Source organism: Canis aureus, chromosome 3 (assembly GCF_053574225.1).
Source record: "Canis aureus isolate CA01 chromosome 3, VMU_Caureus_v.1.0, whole genome shotgun sequence".
Lineage (NCBI taxonomy): Eukaryota > Metazoa > Chordata > Mammalia > Carnivora > Canidae > Canis > Canis aureus.
Window position 1 is genome coordinate 11415960 of NC_135613.1, and position 15908 is coordinate 11431867.

A 15908-nucleotide genomic window follows, 5' to 3' on the forward strand; every position below is an offset into this window, starting at 1 on the left:
AGTTAAAAATGGAAAAGTGAATAGCAAATAAAACAGGAAATCACAGTTTTAAATGAAGTTTTTGCCTTCAGTAAATAATAAGTGGGTTTCTGTCATGGTCACTTTCCTTTTTAATTGGGCAATTCTGCTTGTGTGTTCATTTCTGCAGGTAACTAGGTGAATCATGTCTTTTTATTTTTAGTATTAGCTAGAGATACCACCGCCTTTGCTCCCATCAGCTGCTCCCTTGAGTGACTGTCCAGATGTCCACTGTGGCATCAGTCCCCCTCCCCCACATTCACCCTAGAGTCACTCCATCTCTTATACTGGAAATGACAAAATGGTGCCCTTAGACATGTTTATTTGCCCCACACATTATTTTGGAAAACTGAAACCGGGAGATAAAAGTACGGACTTTTCCTTGGAAAATGGGATGAATGGAGAGCAGTAGGCCCTCCACTCCTGCGTGGTGACAATTTCCTGTGATGGGGGGTGCTCAGCAGTGAGCCTTAGTTTACCTATAAATAAAATGTTCTGTCATTGGTCAGCAAAGGAAGTTTTTGCTACTTTTTTATAATGCTGGAATTGTAAAAATCTGTTTTCCTTCCTAGAATTTTGAGTTCTTAAGGGTAGGGATCATGACTTTGGCAGTTGCCAGCATTTATTGAAATGCTTGACATAGAGAAGGCTTAGCAAATATTTGTTGAATGAGTGGTTGGCAACTTTTTGGTGTGTTTCCCTTTTATTTAGGTCATCTATGGAATAGTGTGATGAATTGAACTGAATAAGGAGGAAAAAAAGAGATGCATGAAGCTCACTTCCATATTTTTTTACATTCTTCCTCTTCCCTTTGAAATGGATATAAATGATGCTTATGTTGGTATCATTTATGATACTGTCTTCTCTGTTGGCTGTAGTTAGTTGACCCTGCACTGTTAAACCCTGAACTTGTTAAACTTTTTTTTCGTTTTCTTGATGAAAGACTTTGATTGTACTGCTTTCTGAATTCAAGATTCTTAAACCTTAGTGCTTTATTTATTTATTTACTTATTTAGCACAAGCAGAGGGATAGCAGAGGAAATGGGAGAAGCAGGCTTTGCTGATCAGGGAGCCCAGTTGTAGGGCTTGATCCCAGGACCCTGCGATCATGACTTGAACCAAAGGCAGATGCTTAACTGACTGAGCCACCCAGGTGCCCCTTAAGGCATATTTTAATTTTTATTTACTTTTATTTTTTAAAGATTTTATTTATTCATGAGAGACAGAGAGAGAGGCAGAGACACAGGCAGAGGGAGATGTGGGACTCCATCCCAGGACTCCAGGATAACGCCCTGAGTCAAAGGCAGATGCTCAACTGCTGAGCCACCCAGGCGTCCCTTAAGGCATATTTTTAAAAATTGGGTTTAACTGCTGTGTTTTGAGAGTTCCTTTTTATACTCTGGTTCCAAGTCCTTTGTTGGATATGCAATTTGCAAATATCCCAGTCTGTAGCTTATCTTTCCATTTTCTTAACAATGTTTTTCATAGCACCAAAGTTTGTAATTTTTATGAAGTCTAGTTGTATAATTTTTTCTTTTATGGGTATGACTTTGATATAATGACCAAAAACTCTGCACAACCCCAGGTCATGAAGATTTTCTCCTGTTATCTTCTAACAATTTTATAGTTGTATGTTTTACATTTTGAGCTATGCTCCATTTTGAGTTAATACTTGTATAAGGTGTGAGATTTAGGTTGAGGTTCAGGGTTTTTTGCATATGTATGATATGTATGTCCAGTTGTGATGTGCATTGTTTATAGTATCACCTAATTATCTTTTTAATGTTTGTGGTGATACCATTTTCATTACTGATACTAGTAATTAGTGTTGTTTATCTTTTATCATGTAACCAGAGGTTTATCAATTTAGTCTTCTCAAATAACTGACTTTTGCTTTCATTGACTTGACCTAATTTCTGTTTTTAATTTCATTGATTTCTATTTTTTTATTTCTTTTTTCTACTTCTCTTGGATTTTTCTTTTTCCAGTTTCTTAAATATAAGCTTAGATTGCATGAGATGTTTCCTCTCTTCTGACACAAGCATTTAATGTTCATTTCCCATTAAGCACTACTTTAGTGTGTACCACAAATTTTAATGTGTTTGTTTTTGTTCAGTTCTGTATACTTAAATGTTCCTTGATATCCTCTTTCACCAGTGGATTATTTGGGAATGTATTAATTTTCAAGTCCATAGAGAGTTTTCCGGTGAGCTTTCTGTTACTGATTTCTAGTTTAATTCTGTTAATGGTCAGAGATTATACTTTATATGATTTCTATTTAATTTATTAACTTTTTTTTTATGATCCAGAACGTGGTCTGTTTTGGTGAGTGTTCTGTATGCACCTGAGAAAAACGTATATTCTCCTGCTGCTAGTTGAGGTGTTCTATAAATATTGGTTAGATTCAATTGATGACGGCTTTCCGGTCTTTTAATATTCTTGCTGATACTCTAATTTTATCATTTACTTGGGCATGTTGAAGTCTATTTTTTTTTTTAAAGACTATTTATTCATGAGAGACACACAGAGAGAGGCAGAGACATAGGCAGAGGGAGAAGCAGGCTCCATGCAGGGAGACCAATGTGGGACTCCATCCTGGGACTCCAGGATCACACTCTAGGCTGAAGGCAGATGCTCAACCTCTGAGCCACCCAGGCATCCCGAAGTCTTTTTTTTTTTTTTGAAGTCTCTATAATTGGAAGTTTATTCTTCTTTTGATATCTGTTAATTTTTGCTTTATATACCTTTTAGCTCTATTATGTATACTTGCAATTAGAATTTTATTTTTTTTTTTTGGCAAATTCACTCTTTTTATCATGCAGTGGGAGAATAAAGAGATTAACTCCATACTCTTAGAATCACAGCTCCTCTGGTCAGAAAGAAGATCTCCTTCCCCAGTTTTTAGATGCCTGCCTGGCTGTTACTGCCATTACTTTTCTGCCATAGCTGCCACCATTGCAGTGTTGTGTAGAGACAGGGGTGGAGGGAAGGGAAAAATAAAAGGCCAAAAGAGAGAATTTCTCCCATCTTCCTTTTCCTGGACCAGAGAGAGAGAGGGTTTTTCTTAGAGCTCTTAGAGCTCCTCCTCTGTACTATATGAGCACTTCTGGGTTTTGAGCTGCCATTGTGTCAAAGTTGGGCAGTAGTGGAGGAAAAGTGATAACGTCTTGCCTTTTTTGATGGAACTTCAAATTCTGTTCTTTTTCTTGAATCTGTTTGCTGTCATTTACTTTTCAGAGTCCTTGGGTAGCTGTGACATGCATTTTATTCAGGATACTGTTATGGTTAGAGGAAGAGACAGAAGTCTCCATAGAGTGTGTTTACTCCATCTCTCCTGGAACTAGAACTTGTTTAGTTTTGAATTTAATGTATTTTGAAATATACCGGGTTCTTTGTCATGTGAATTAACTTTTCTGTTTATGCCTACTAATACATTTTCTTGTGATTAAAAAAAAATAAGTAGAAGTTGTCACAGCCAAGGGAAAAAATTATTGCTTTCCTCTAGAGGTAGCCTGGTCCTAGAGAAAGAGTGCTGATTGGGGGAATCACAAGATGTGAGTCAGGCCAGTGATTAATTCTTTGACCTTGTACAAGGTAGTTAGCAGCCTTGATCCTCAATTTTCTCCATAAAAAGCTAGTGGCATAATCTTTATTTCTGTGATTCTGTGGCAGAGCTGAGAAATTGCTCCTGGTAACCTGTTTTTCTCTCAGCTGGCTTAAACTCTTACTTTTTTTCCCCCTGTTGGACTAAGTGTTTCGGACTAGATTTAGGCTTTTTCTGTTGGTCTTTTTTGCCCTATAGAACATTGAGGCCTTCATAGAGAAAAGATATTTTCCAGCAGAGATTGATCTTGATTAATTTTAGTTGCATAGTCATCTTTTGTTCCCCACACACCAAATTTGGGTTAATAATAAATAAGATTAAAAAAAATCTTTATTTAGGTAATCTCTACAGCCAGCGTGTGGCCAGAACTCACAATCATGGAATTGAATTGCATGCTCCTCTCACCGAGTCAGCCAGGCACCCTAAATAAGATTCTTTTTTTGTTGTTAAGATGTATTTATTTGTGTGAGAGAGAAAGAACAGAGGCACATGAGCAGGGTAAGGGGCAGAGGGAGAATAATATCCAAGCTGACTTCTGCTAAGCACAGAGCCTGGACTTCGGCTAGATCTCACAAGCCATGAGATCAGGACCTGAGCTGAAACCAAGAATCCAGTGCTTAACCGACTGAGCCACTCAGGTGCCCTTATTTATGAAAAGTTTTAAGGACATAAATGCTTTGTTTTTTGACTTTTATTATTTTTTATTATTTTTTATTTTATTTTTTTTATTTTTTCTTTTTCTTTTATTATTTTTTAAAGATTTTATTTATTTATTCATGAGAGACAGAGAGAGAGAGAGGAACAGACACAGGCAGAGGAGAAGCAGGATTCCATGCAGGGAGTCTGATGTGGGACTCAAACCAGGGTCTCCAGGATCACACCCTGGATTATTATTTTTTTTTTTAATGTATTTTATTTATTCCTGAGAGAGAGAGAGAGAGACAGAGACAGAGACACAGGCACAGGCACAGGCAGAGAGAGAAGCAGGCTCCATGCAGTGAGCCTGATCTGGGACTCGATCCCTGGTCTCCAGGATCAGGCCCTGGGCTGAAGGCGGCGTTAAACTGCTGAGTCACCAGGGCTGCCCAGCCTGGAGTATTTTTTTTAAAAATTTTTATTTATTTATGATAGTCACAGAGAGAGAGAGAGAGAGAGAGAGAGAGAGGCAGAGACACAGGCAGAGGGAGAAGCAGGCTCCATGCACTGGGACCCCGACGTGGGATTCGATCCCGGGTCTCCAGGATTGCGCCCTGGGCCAAAGGCAGGCGCCAAACCGCTGCGCCACCCAGGGATCCCCAAGCCTGGAGTATTTTGAAACAAATCCTAGCAATCATATAATTTTATCTGTAAAGATAATGTTCCTTTTTGAAGTATTTAGAGGAAGTCTAACCTTGGTGTTCAGGTACTTACTTGCTCTATCACTTACCACCTTTGTGATCTTAGGTTGCATAATTGCTCTGACTTGAGGTTTCTTCAAAGGCAAAGCAGGAATAATGATCTCTGCCTTTCAGCATGGTTTGGAACAAATGAAATAATGAAAATAGTGAATGTACAAATGTTCAAACACTAGGCCCACAATATTACCATTAAAAAGTAACAAAATGTTATACAGGTAGCTTTATATAGTTTAGTACATGGGGTCTTAAGAGGTTCAATAGGGAGGAACATAACCAATACCTAGAGAACTTTTCTAATTCCTAATATACTATATCCCTGTCTTGAGGAGTGATGCCATAGTGAACTAATGGGACTGGGATATCATCCTGGTTTTGCAATTAGAACGACACTGAGAATTATTGGTTTAAGGACTCCACAGTTTGTATGTACTGATGATGAGAGTAATGATATTTTTATCTAATTTTTATCATCTTTATTAACATTATTGAGGTATAATATACATGTAGTAAAATGCACTTGTTCATCAGTTCAATGAATATTGAGAGGTTTACATATCCATCATAACATTTCTGTCACCCTAGAAGGTTTCTTTGCATCCCAGTCCACCCCAGCCCCATCCTCTGCTGCAGGCAATCATTGATCTCTTTCGCATGACTACAGATTAGCCTTGTCTTTCCTGGAGTTTCATATACGTGAAATCATACAGTGTGGACTTTTTTGTTCCTCCTTCTTTTGCTCAGCGTAATTTTTTTGAGACTCTTCCCTGTTGTGTTGGTTCTATTCTCAAAAGTATTCATTTATGTGGGTATACCATTATTATTCATTTTATTTTGTTAATTTATTTAAAAGATTTTATTGGGGATCCCTGGGTGGCTCAGCAGTTTAGTGCCACCTTCAGCCGAGGTTGTGATCCTGGAGTCCCGGGATCGAGTCCCACGGCTGGCTCCCTGCAGGGGAGTGGCTGTGGAGTGGCTGTGGAGTGGCTGTGGAGCAGGCTCCATCCTGGGGACTATAGGATCTCCACCTGAGCCAAAGGCAGACGCTCAACCACAGAGCCACCCAGGCATCCTCAGTCTTTTAGATTTAAAGTTTTAGCCATCCTAATGGTGTAAAGTGGTATCTTATAGTTTTATTTTTTTTTATTTTTTTATTTTTTTTAATGATAGTCACAGAGAGAGAGAGAGGCAGAGACACAGGCAGAGGAAGAAGCAGGCACCATGCACCAGATGCCCGATGTGGGATTCGATCCCGGGTCTCCAGGATCGCGCCCTGGGCCAAAGGCAGGCGCCAAACCGCTGCGCCACCCAGGGATCCCTATCTTATAGTTTTAATTTGCATTTTCTTGTTTACTAATGACGTTAAGTGTGTTTTCATGTGTTTATGGCCATTCTTACATCTTCTTTCAGAAGTGTCTCTTCAAATCTTTTACTCATTTTTAAATAGTATTGTCTTATTATTGAGTTGTAATATTCTGAATATGTATCCTTTGTAAGATAGGAATTTTATTTTTTTCTCTTTCCATGGATTGCATTATTTTCATCTTTTGAAAAGCAAAAGTTTTAAATTTTTGTAAAGTTAAATTTATTATTTCTTTCATATTTTGTGCTTGTTATATATGAAATCTCTGCTTAACAAAAGTTCTGAAAGATTTCCTCCTTCGTTTTCTAAAGGAAGATTTTTAGTTTTGGCTTTATTGTTAAGGGCTGTGACTCATTTTGAGTTAATTTTTGTATATTATATGGGGTTAAGGTCCAAGGTTAATTTCTTCTTCATAGATATCTAGTTGTGCCAGTACATTTGTTCAAGGAATATCCTTTGTTCTATTGACTAATCTTGGCCTCTTTGTTGAAAATAATTTGAGCTTATTTGTGTGGGTCTATTCCTAAACAATTTTGCTCCATTCTCTGAGTCTACCCTTAAATTCAATTCCACATTGTCCTGATTACCGTAGCTTTATAGTATTTCTTGAAATTAGATAGTGCAGTTTCTCTTAACCTTGTTCTTTTTTTTCCCTTAATTGTTTTGGCTATTATAAGTTCATTATTATTATTATTATTATTATTATTATTAACTTAAAAACAACTTATGAGACTATGACTATAACTTAAAAAATACTCTAAGATTGGTTTATTATTTTTTCCTTATCACAATTTTCAGAGTGCCCAGTCCTGAGATGATTACTGTTTCTTGGAAAAGTATTTAAATCTGATAATTGGTCTTCTCTCCTAATCGCTCATTTTGTTGAATTGAACTTTGTGATCATATTCAGTATTCATCTGATAATTTGTTGAGTTATATTGAGTTCACAGTTGAGCAGATAATATCTGTCTTCCCTAAGGTTAGGCATAGACCTTTTCTTACTAGTTTAAGGATTGACCTAAGATTTGGGTTGAGTTTGTTCCTAAGATATTTTGATATTAATGATGGATTTTACACATTGATATATTCTGTGTCTTATCTTGTTTTACTTGATACTTAATACTTTTGTTTGTATTCTTTCCAGAAATTTCCTGAGTTGAGATTATATATGTAATAGTTTTGCTGAAGTTTTGTATCATTGCAAATCTTGAATTCTTAAAAATTAGAAGTTCTGTGAATAGTTTTGGTAGTAAAAAATATGAACATTTTTATTTAATGTCTTTCCATATCCAGAGGATGCCAGCCCCCATCAGATTGCGGGAGCTGATCCGGACCATCCGGACAGCCCGAACCCAAGCAGAAGAACGAGAAATGATCCAGAAAGAATGTGCTGCAATTCGATCATCTTTTAGAGAAGAAGACAATACATACCGGTGTCGGAATGTGGCAAAATTACTATATATGCACATGCTGGGCTACCCTGCTCACTTTGGACAGGTAGGCTGGGCTGAGACTACATCTAGCAAGGGTGCTCTCTTGTTTGAATGACAGTAGCTCAGGGAGGGTCAATCTTTTCTTGTCAAGGAGGATAGGATACTTTTGATAGCCATATAGTCCCATCATTGTGGAACCAAGAGTAGAATTAAGAAAGTTGCAGACCTGGAAAGGCATCATATTGGTGTCAGTTGTGCTTTCCATTGGAAATCTCTCATTATGTGGATTAGAGTATGTTTTGATGGTGGCATCTAGCTTGCTTAGAGATTGATCAAGATTAACCAGTAGATTGTGATTGGTCTGTCACAGGGGCTGGATGATAATGAATATTTAAGAAATGTTTGCTGAATGTTTTCTTAATTATATTCTGTATGCACAATGATAATAAGGAGGAATACTGAGAACATGTTTTTAAGTAAAACAAATTAAGTGGTTGCCACATAATGGCGTTTATGGGTTTTGTCATAATTAGTTCATTACTTGACTGTTATAGCCACTATGTAGGTCTGCCTCCTGATTTTTTTCTACACACAAATGCATATTATTATATATAGACAGTCTAGGCTCTGAGAATAATACTCTTGGTGATAAGTGCTTTCTTCTTTCCATGTTTATATATGATAAGGGAGAATGAGTTACAGAGAAAGAGTATAGCGGGTTGTTTTTAATTCTTATGCTATTAAATTTTATCTCAATTTCAGAATTGTATTATATGCTAAAGAGTCTTTTTAAGGAAAAGACTGCAAAATTGAAAGAATGTGCAACATTAGGCAGGAGAAAAATACCACCCATGTTTCCATTATTCAAAGATAACTATTGTTAATGTTTTGATATATTTAATTTACCTGGAAAGATGGCCATGTGTATCTTTTATTCAGCTTAGTAAGTCCAGTGAAAGATTCCCCCACCTCTGAGTTAAAACAGTAATGGGATTGAATCTTATCAGACTGACTTGGGTTAGTTTTATGCTTATTTTGGGGCTGGGAATGAGATCACTTTCTCTGGAAATACATGATTGAGAGTGGGAGAGCATTAATTTCCCAAAGCAAAATTGAGGTGTTAATATCAAAGGAAAGGAGGACCCAGGTACTAGGCAGACAAAAACAACAGCTCTTTCCTCTGAATAAACACGTTATATGCTTTTACCACATCAAAAAGCAGTTCAGGTAGATATACATTTAGTGCGTGTCATAGTATAAAGTAAATAGATGTTCATATATTTTTGTTGGTTGATTTTAAGTAGATACATTTAGGTTAGATTTACAGAAATCTGATATATTGGGCTGTAAGAGATACTCAAGGGTTTGAGGAGACTTAATGCCTACATTCAGTGATAACCACTATTTAACATCATGGAGTTAAAGGAGTTCTAAAAAGACCAACTATGAATTTAAAATATACGATAGATTTAAGACAGGATATTTTATTTTGTGAAAGAGCAGTCTATATTTCTAAAAGTCTTTTCTATACTATGTTTAAATAAAATGGGCTTTCCAGCTTTACTAGATGGTGTTTTCTGGGTGTTCTGGAATTTAACTATTTGATAAAATATTTAATTCTTAGGTGGAAAATGTTAATATTCAAGGAAACTGTACTAAAATTGTACAGTTTAAAAGATTTTTCTGAGTGGGAATAGGAATCATAATTTTAAAGTCCCTTAATATGTTTCCTCTATTTGAATAAGTCAGGGCCCTATCCAGTCAGTATTTGGTACCCTGCCCATCAGAATTTCCTTTATAATGTACCCATAAAAAGATTCCAATCTGGATTCTCTCACCTGGATGTATGAATCACAGTGCCATTTTCATTTAAGTATGTGTAACAACAGCTACTGTTTATTGCATTTTATTAGATTTGTTAGACTTTGCTGCTGTTTATGATAGCCAGTAACTGCGTAGCCACTGGTCTCTTGAAATGTGGCTAGTTCAACTGAGGTGAATATTAAAGGAAAATAAATTTTGGAAGATATTTGATGCAGTTACTGGAAAACTTATGTTTTAGACAACTTGGGTATGTGAATCTATCAATTGTAAATTTTATGAAGTCTAAATACAGTTATGTAGTATACAAATTGAGATGTGCTGTAAGTGTAAAATATATACTGTATTTAGAAGCCTTAGTATAAAAAGATGTAAAATAATTTTTGTGTTGATTATATGTTGAAATTATATTTTAGAGCTATTGGGTTAAATAAAATACATTATTAAAACTAATTTCACCTGTTTCTTTACTTTTTACTGCAGTATCTAGTATGATGCTGTTCAATAGAAATAAAAATATGAGCTAGATGTATAATTTAAAAATTTCTAGTAGCCACTTTCGAAAAGTCTTTCAAATTTTATGATAAAACCCATGAAGTAGGTAATATTCTCAAAGTGCAGATGAGGAAACTGAGATTCAGAGATTAAGGGCCTTGTTTAAATTTACACAGCTAACAAATATTAGAGGATTAGAGCTCAACTTTGTGTAACTCTAAAACTTATTCATTCTTTGGGTATGTTTAAATCTGTAAATAAGTTTATTAACTATTTAATTACTTTAGCCCTGACTTGCTGTACAGAGGATTTGAGGTGACATACATTACCAGCATCTATTTAAAAAAAAAAATAATAAAGAATAGTAGAAAATAAAAGTTGGGAAAAGAAAGAATTCAGAACCCAAAGTGACTGTACTTGCTGTTGGTGAGGCAGCTAAGGCAAGAAAAAGAATTCAGTTATGTGCTCGTTAAAACTAGAATTTAAGAGTGCAGCTACAGGAACCAGACTTCCTGGATGTGAATTCTGGCTTTGTTATTTTACTATCTATGATTTTGAGCAAGATCCTTAACCTTTCTTTTCTTGGTTTCCTCATCTGTAAAATAGGGACAGTCTTCATATTACTGTATAGGGTTATGAACATTAATAATTAGATTCGTAAATGTTAAACATTTATGTTTTATACATTAAAAACTCAAATATTACAGATTTTACTGTTTCCTCAAAGACAGCAAAATATTTTTTTGAAAAATCATTGAATTCTAATACAGATTTCCATTTATTTATATATTTACATATGTATGTGTGTAATCTCCCACCCAACATGGGGCTCCAACTCACAACCCAAGATCAAGAGTTGCATGCTCTTCTGGCAGAACCAACCAGGCACCTCTGAAATAGATTTTCTTATGGGGGTCTTTTATCTAGGAGTCTCTTAATAATGTAAAAGACTGTATCCTCAACACTTTTACAACAAAAGCCGTGATAAATTTCTTGTAGAATTTGTAACCTTTCATGTGTCCGGCTTAACTATGATCCAGAAATAAAGTTGAGTATCTAAAGAAGTGGGTAGATTGCAGAAGTAAAAAATGGTAGCTTGGGGGCCAGATTCTTCCACAGATGTATTTTGCACTATACGTTAAATTGTTTTGAATTTGCTACTGATACAAAAATCAAGGAACTTTTAATGGAAATCTGGATTTCTAGTTTCTCTTAGAAAATCAGACGATTTGACAACACTGGATCCACATTTTCCATGGCACTGGTAGGCTGGTGACCTTCTTTAGGCTGGGCTTGCATTGTCTATTTCTTTCCCATTCCAGCCTGGCCTGCTATACCCAGGTACCCATCCGCAGTACTCTTTCCTTCCATTTTTTTTTTTTTTAAGATTTTATTTATTCATTCATCAGAGACACAGAGGCAGAGACATAGGCAGAGGGAGTAGCAGGCTTCATGAAGGGAGCCCAGTGTGGGACTCAATCCTGGTACCCCAGGATCACAATGCTTAACCACTGAGCCACCCGGCATCCTGCTTCCCTTCCAATTATAATACAGGATAGCACTCCACTTCTCGTGCTCTTTAAAGTTTTATAGCATTCTCTATAAGGTCTTAAAAACTTTTGGTGAAATTTGTAGGTTCTGTGGAGCTCTTCTTCTTACTGCAAATAGCACTCTTAAAACTTCAATAATTAGGTTTTCTATATAGAAAATAATTAATTTTTGCAACATTATTGGATTTGGTTCTAAGAGTTCCTATAGACCCATTTCTTCCATATAGTCAGTACTGTTGTCTGTAAGCAGTGGTAATTCCCTAACTTTCTATCTGTAATCATTTTTTTTCTTGTTTCTTTACTGCGCCATACCTGTAATTGAATGGTGATAATAGGCATCCTTGTCTTGAGCACCTTAAGGCCAGATTGTGCCCAAAATAAGCCTGTCCTACTGTTCCAGAACAGAAGAAAAACTACAGAAGTCATGTTAAAAGGATTTAGTAGCCATCAGAAGGGGCTTTTTGTTGTGCCCCAAAATAAGAAAATTTGCACATTAATAAGAATAATTGTAGTTGAAATACCAAGTAAGTTTATATCAGTGAGTTCATAATTTTTTTTATCTAAAGGTTTTATTTGTTCATTTTAGAGAGCACAAGTGAGCAGGGAGAGGGGCAGAAGGAGAGAGGGAGAGATAATTGCAAGCTGACTCCTCACTGAGCGTGGAGCCTGACATGGGGCTCCGTCTCATAACCCAGAGATCATGACCTGATCTAAAATGCTTAACTAACTGTGCTACCTAGGCGTTCCAGTGAGTTCATAAGTATTAAACTTTAAAAAACCCCATTGATAGGGTAGCCCGGGTGGCTCAGCAGTTTAGCGCCACCTTCGGCCCAGGATGTGATCCTGGAGACCCCGGATCGAGTCCCCCGCTGGGCTTCCTGAATGGAGCCTGCTTCTCCCTCTGCTTGTGTCTCTGCCCCTCTCTCTCTGTCTCTCTGTCTCTCATGAATAAATAAATAAAATCTTTAAAAAAACAAACAAAAAACTCCATTGATCATCTTTGGAGAATCCTAGGGACTTATTTTGAAAACTGACTAAATAAAAGGAAAGAAACATTTATCCTCCCTTTCTACCAGTAGTTCCTTCTGAAGGAACTATTTGTAACCCAACAGTATGTACAGAGAAGTTGCTCCTTAGAGGAAGAGTACAGCTGATAAATGAAGAAAGAATAAAAGAATTAGAATATTACATACATTTTGTAATCCCTGATGGTCATCATCAATTCACAAGAGAGACAACCACCAGAAATAACTATATACTTCCTGATGAAAGTTCATACCACCACCTATGAAGTGTATTTGCTAAATCAAAATAAAAACCGAAAAACCTGAATCTGATCAACAATCTTGTCCATTTAACAACGGGCATTTATCAGAGTTCATTGCATCATTGTTTCTAATCTGAAAACATTGGGAATAATCTATCCACAAAAAGAATAGGTAAGTTGTGGTACATACCAAAGTGGAATACTGTGTTAGCAGTGAATAGAGCTGAATTAGAATTTCTTGTCTGAATGTGAGCAATACAGAAAGACGTTGAATGAAAAGAGCAGGAATATGGTATGATACTTATATAAAGCTTAAAACAATTGCCTCAGCATATGTAGTAAAGACATATGGCAATGATAAACCGCAATTTTGAGTTTTGGTTATTCCTGGGATGGAGAGAAGGGAAATGGGATTGAGGCAGAGTATGCAGAGTGCTTCAGTTGAATTTGTAATATTAAAAAATGTAAAAATAAATAGGGCAAAATGTTAAGATTTGATAAAGCTGACTGGTGACTCAATGAGTGTTACATGATTTTTGTGTATTTTTGAGTGAAATATTTCATAATTTTCTCGAGGAAAAATGGGATGCAATAGCAATGTTAAGTGTTTTATTTTTTGTCCCCTCTGCCAGAAGAATGAAAAAAACAGACTGGTCTCATATGGATTTTTATGTTGCCATACTACATAGTATGTAAAGCAAGTTACAAGCTTATTCTTCAAATGTGTGTGTGTGTGTGTGTGTGTATGTGTGTGTGTGTAGACTAGAAAGTTATTTCTGAATATTAAATTGAAGTAAAGGTAACTTTTTAAAAGACCTAACCAATCACTGTAGATCCATTAATGTTTAATTGTATCTTTTCATCAAGACAATTGATCACATCATAAAGCAGAATGTTCAGTATAAAAACAAATGTATATATGCATTTGACCTTGTGGGAAATTGTTCTAAAAGCTAACAAAATAGGTGCAGCTTTTTTCAAGGGCAACCAGATTAAATGTTGATAAAGAGCAATATTTTACTCACTTTAGAAAAATGTAACAAGGCCAAAAAATCCTTTTTTAAAAAAATTGCTTTGAAACTTGGAGAAAATTCGAATATTGAGTCATTTAGAAAATGTTTATAGAAATCAAATTGTCAGGCTTTACCTGAAACCTACTCCATCAGGATATTTTGGGGGTGACCTACATACTTCAAAACTCTCCCAGGTGATTTTGATCAGTCAGGTTTGGAAGCCACTTCCTTAAGACATTATATTTATTCCAAAGGGATCCCGTAGTGTCACTCTCTTAGGCTTGTTGCTAATGGCTGCCTGAATGTTTCTGCTGAGAAAAATTGTTAGGCCACTTCAAGAGTCAGCTGTAGAGAATTAGTGACTACTTTTCTGCCTCGAAAGCAGAGAGTGGAGGGCTGCTTTAGGGTTGTCTTTCATGATGTGGCCCAGTTATCTCAGTGAAGAGGAAAATGAGGCCCAGGTTGTTGAAGTAACTTGCTTAGGTCTCTTTTTTAAAAAATTTTCTTTAAAGATTTTATTTATTTACTCATGAGAGACAGAGAGGCAGAGACACAGGCAGTGGGAGAAGCAGGCTCCATGCAGGGAGCCCGACGTGGGACTCGATCCCGGGACCCCAGGATCACTCCCTGATCTGAAGGCAGATGCTCAACCACTGAGCCACCCCGGTGCCCCTTGCTTAGGTCTCTTAAGCTAGAACCGGGATTAGGGCTCCTAAATCAAATCGTTTCTATTCCACTATGTGTTATGTAAAAGATAGGAATCTTTCTCTGATTTTTTCTGTTTCTCACCTGAATGAGTGCCCTTCCTGACTTGTTTTCACAGTAGCTTGTGCATAGTTGTTACAGTATGTGTGTATATATATGTGATATATGATGTATATATATGTATCATACTTCTGATATATATCCAAATGTTGGTTTCTTTTTGTGTGCCCTTTAACTGGGTATCAGTGAGAATGTCTAGCACATTGGTTTTTACGTAGCAGGAGTTTATGAAGTTAAAGCAAAACCACAGCATCTCAAAAACAATTGGAAAGTAAATACAAAGAAAATCAGTGAATAGCTAAGAGTTACTGCAAACAGACCTTTGGGATGGAAGATAGTAGGGACAGTGAGAAGGTTGCTGTTAGAAAGCCAATTATAAGAATGTTGTTGACAAGGAAGAAACTGATAGTGAAAAATACAAATGCCAATAGAAGAAAGCATAGCCATTGTGGGGATTAGAGGTAAAGAATGGACATACTTGGGGGGATCCCTGGGTGGCCCAGCGGTTTAGTGCCTGCCTTTGGCCCAGGGCGTGATCCTGGAGTCCCAGGATCAAATCCTGCAACAGGCTCCCTGCATGGAGCCTGCTTCTCCCTCTGCCTGTGTCTCTGCTTCTTTCTCTCTCTGTGTCTATCATGAATAAATAAATAAAATCTTTAAAAAAAAAAAAAGAATGGACATACTTTTTAAGCTCTTATAGCATTAGAGGTATAATAGAATAGCACAATAATCACTCATTATGAATTTAAGTTATTTAAAAAGGACTGATTGTTTTCATTTACTGAGTTGTATTTTCATAAGATTTTGGTCTTTAATTTTTAATCTTTTCCTAAAACAATTCTAAGACTTACATGCATTTTTGTTAATTTTTGAAATTACATACTACTCAATTTTGAGGAGGGAATAATTGCCCGCCTTTTATTTTTTTATTTTTTAAAAATATTTATTTATTATTTATGATAGAGAGGCAGAGACACAGGAGGAGAGAGAAGCAGGCTCCATGCCAGGAGCCTGACACGGGACCTGATCCCGGGACTCCAGGATTGCGCCCTGGGCCAAAGGCAGGCGCTAAACCACTGAGCCACCCAGGGATCCCCACCCCCCTTTTATTTTTATTATTTTTATTTTTTCCCCTTTTAAATTCTAATATTATATTAACTTTTCTAACTACAAGTTAAATGTAAC

At 36.4% G+C, this 15908-nt stretch overlaps 1 protein-coding gene across 1 annotated transcript in view; it reads left to right on the forward strand.

Annotated features, from left to right (window-relative positions):
- The window catches only part of AP1G1 (adaptor related protein complex 1 subunit gamma 1), a 79223-nt gene that overhangs the window by 15916 nt on the left and 47399 nt on the right, over nt 1-15908 (forward strand). The window contains exon 2 of the mRNA XM_077889578.1: nt 7673-7876. Coding sequence (XP_077745704.1) covers nt 7676-7876 — 201 coding nt within the window. The 5' untranslated portion in view covers nt 7673-7675. The remainder of the gene's footprint in view (nt 1-7672; nt 7877-15908) is intronic.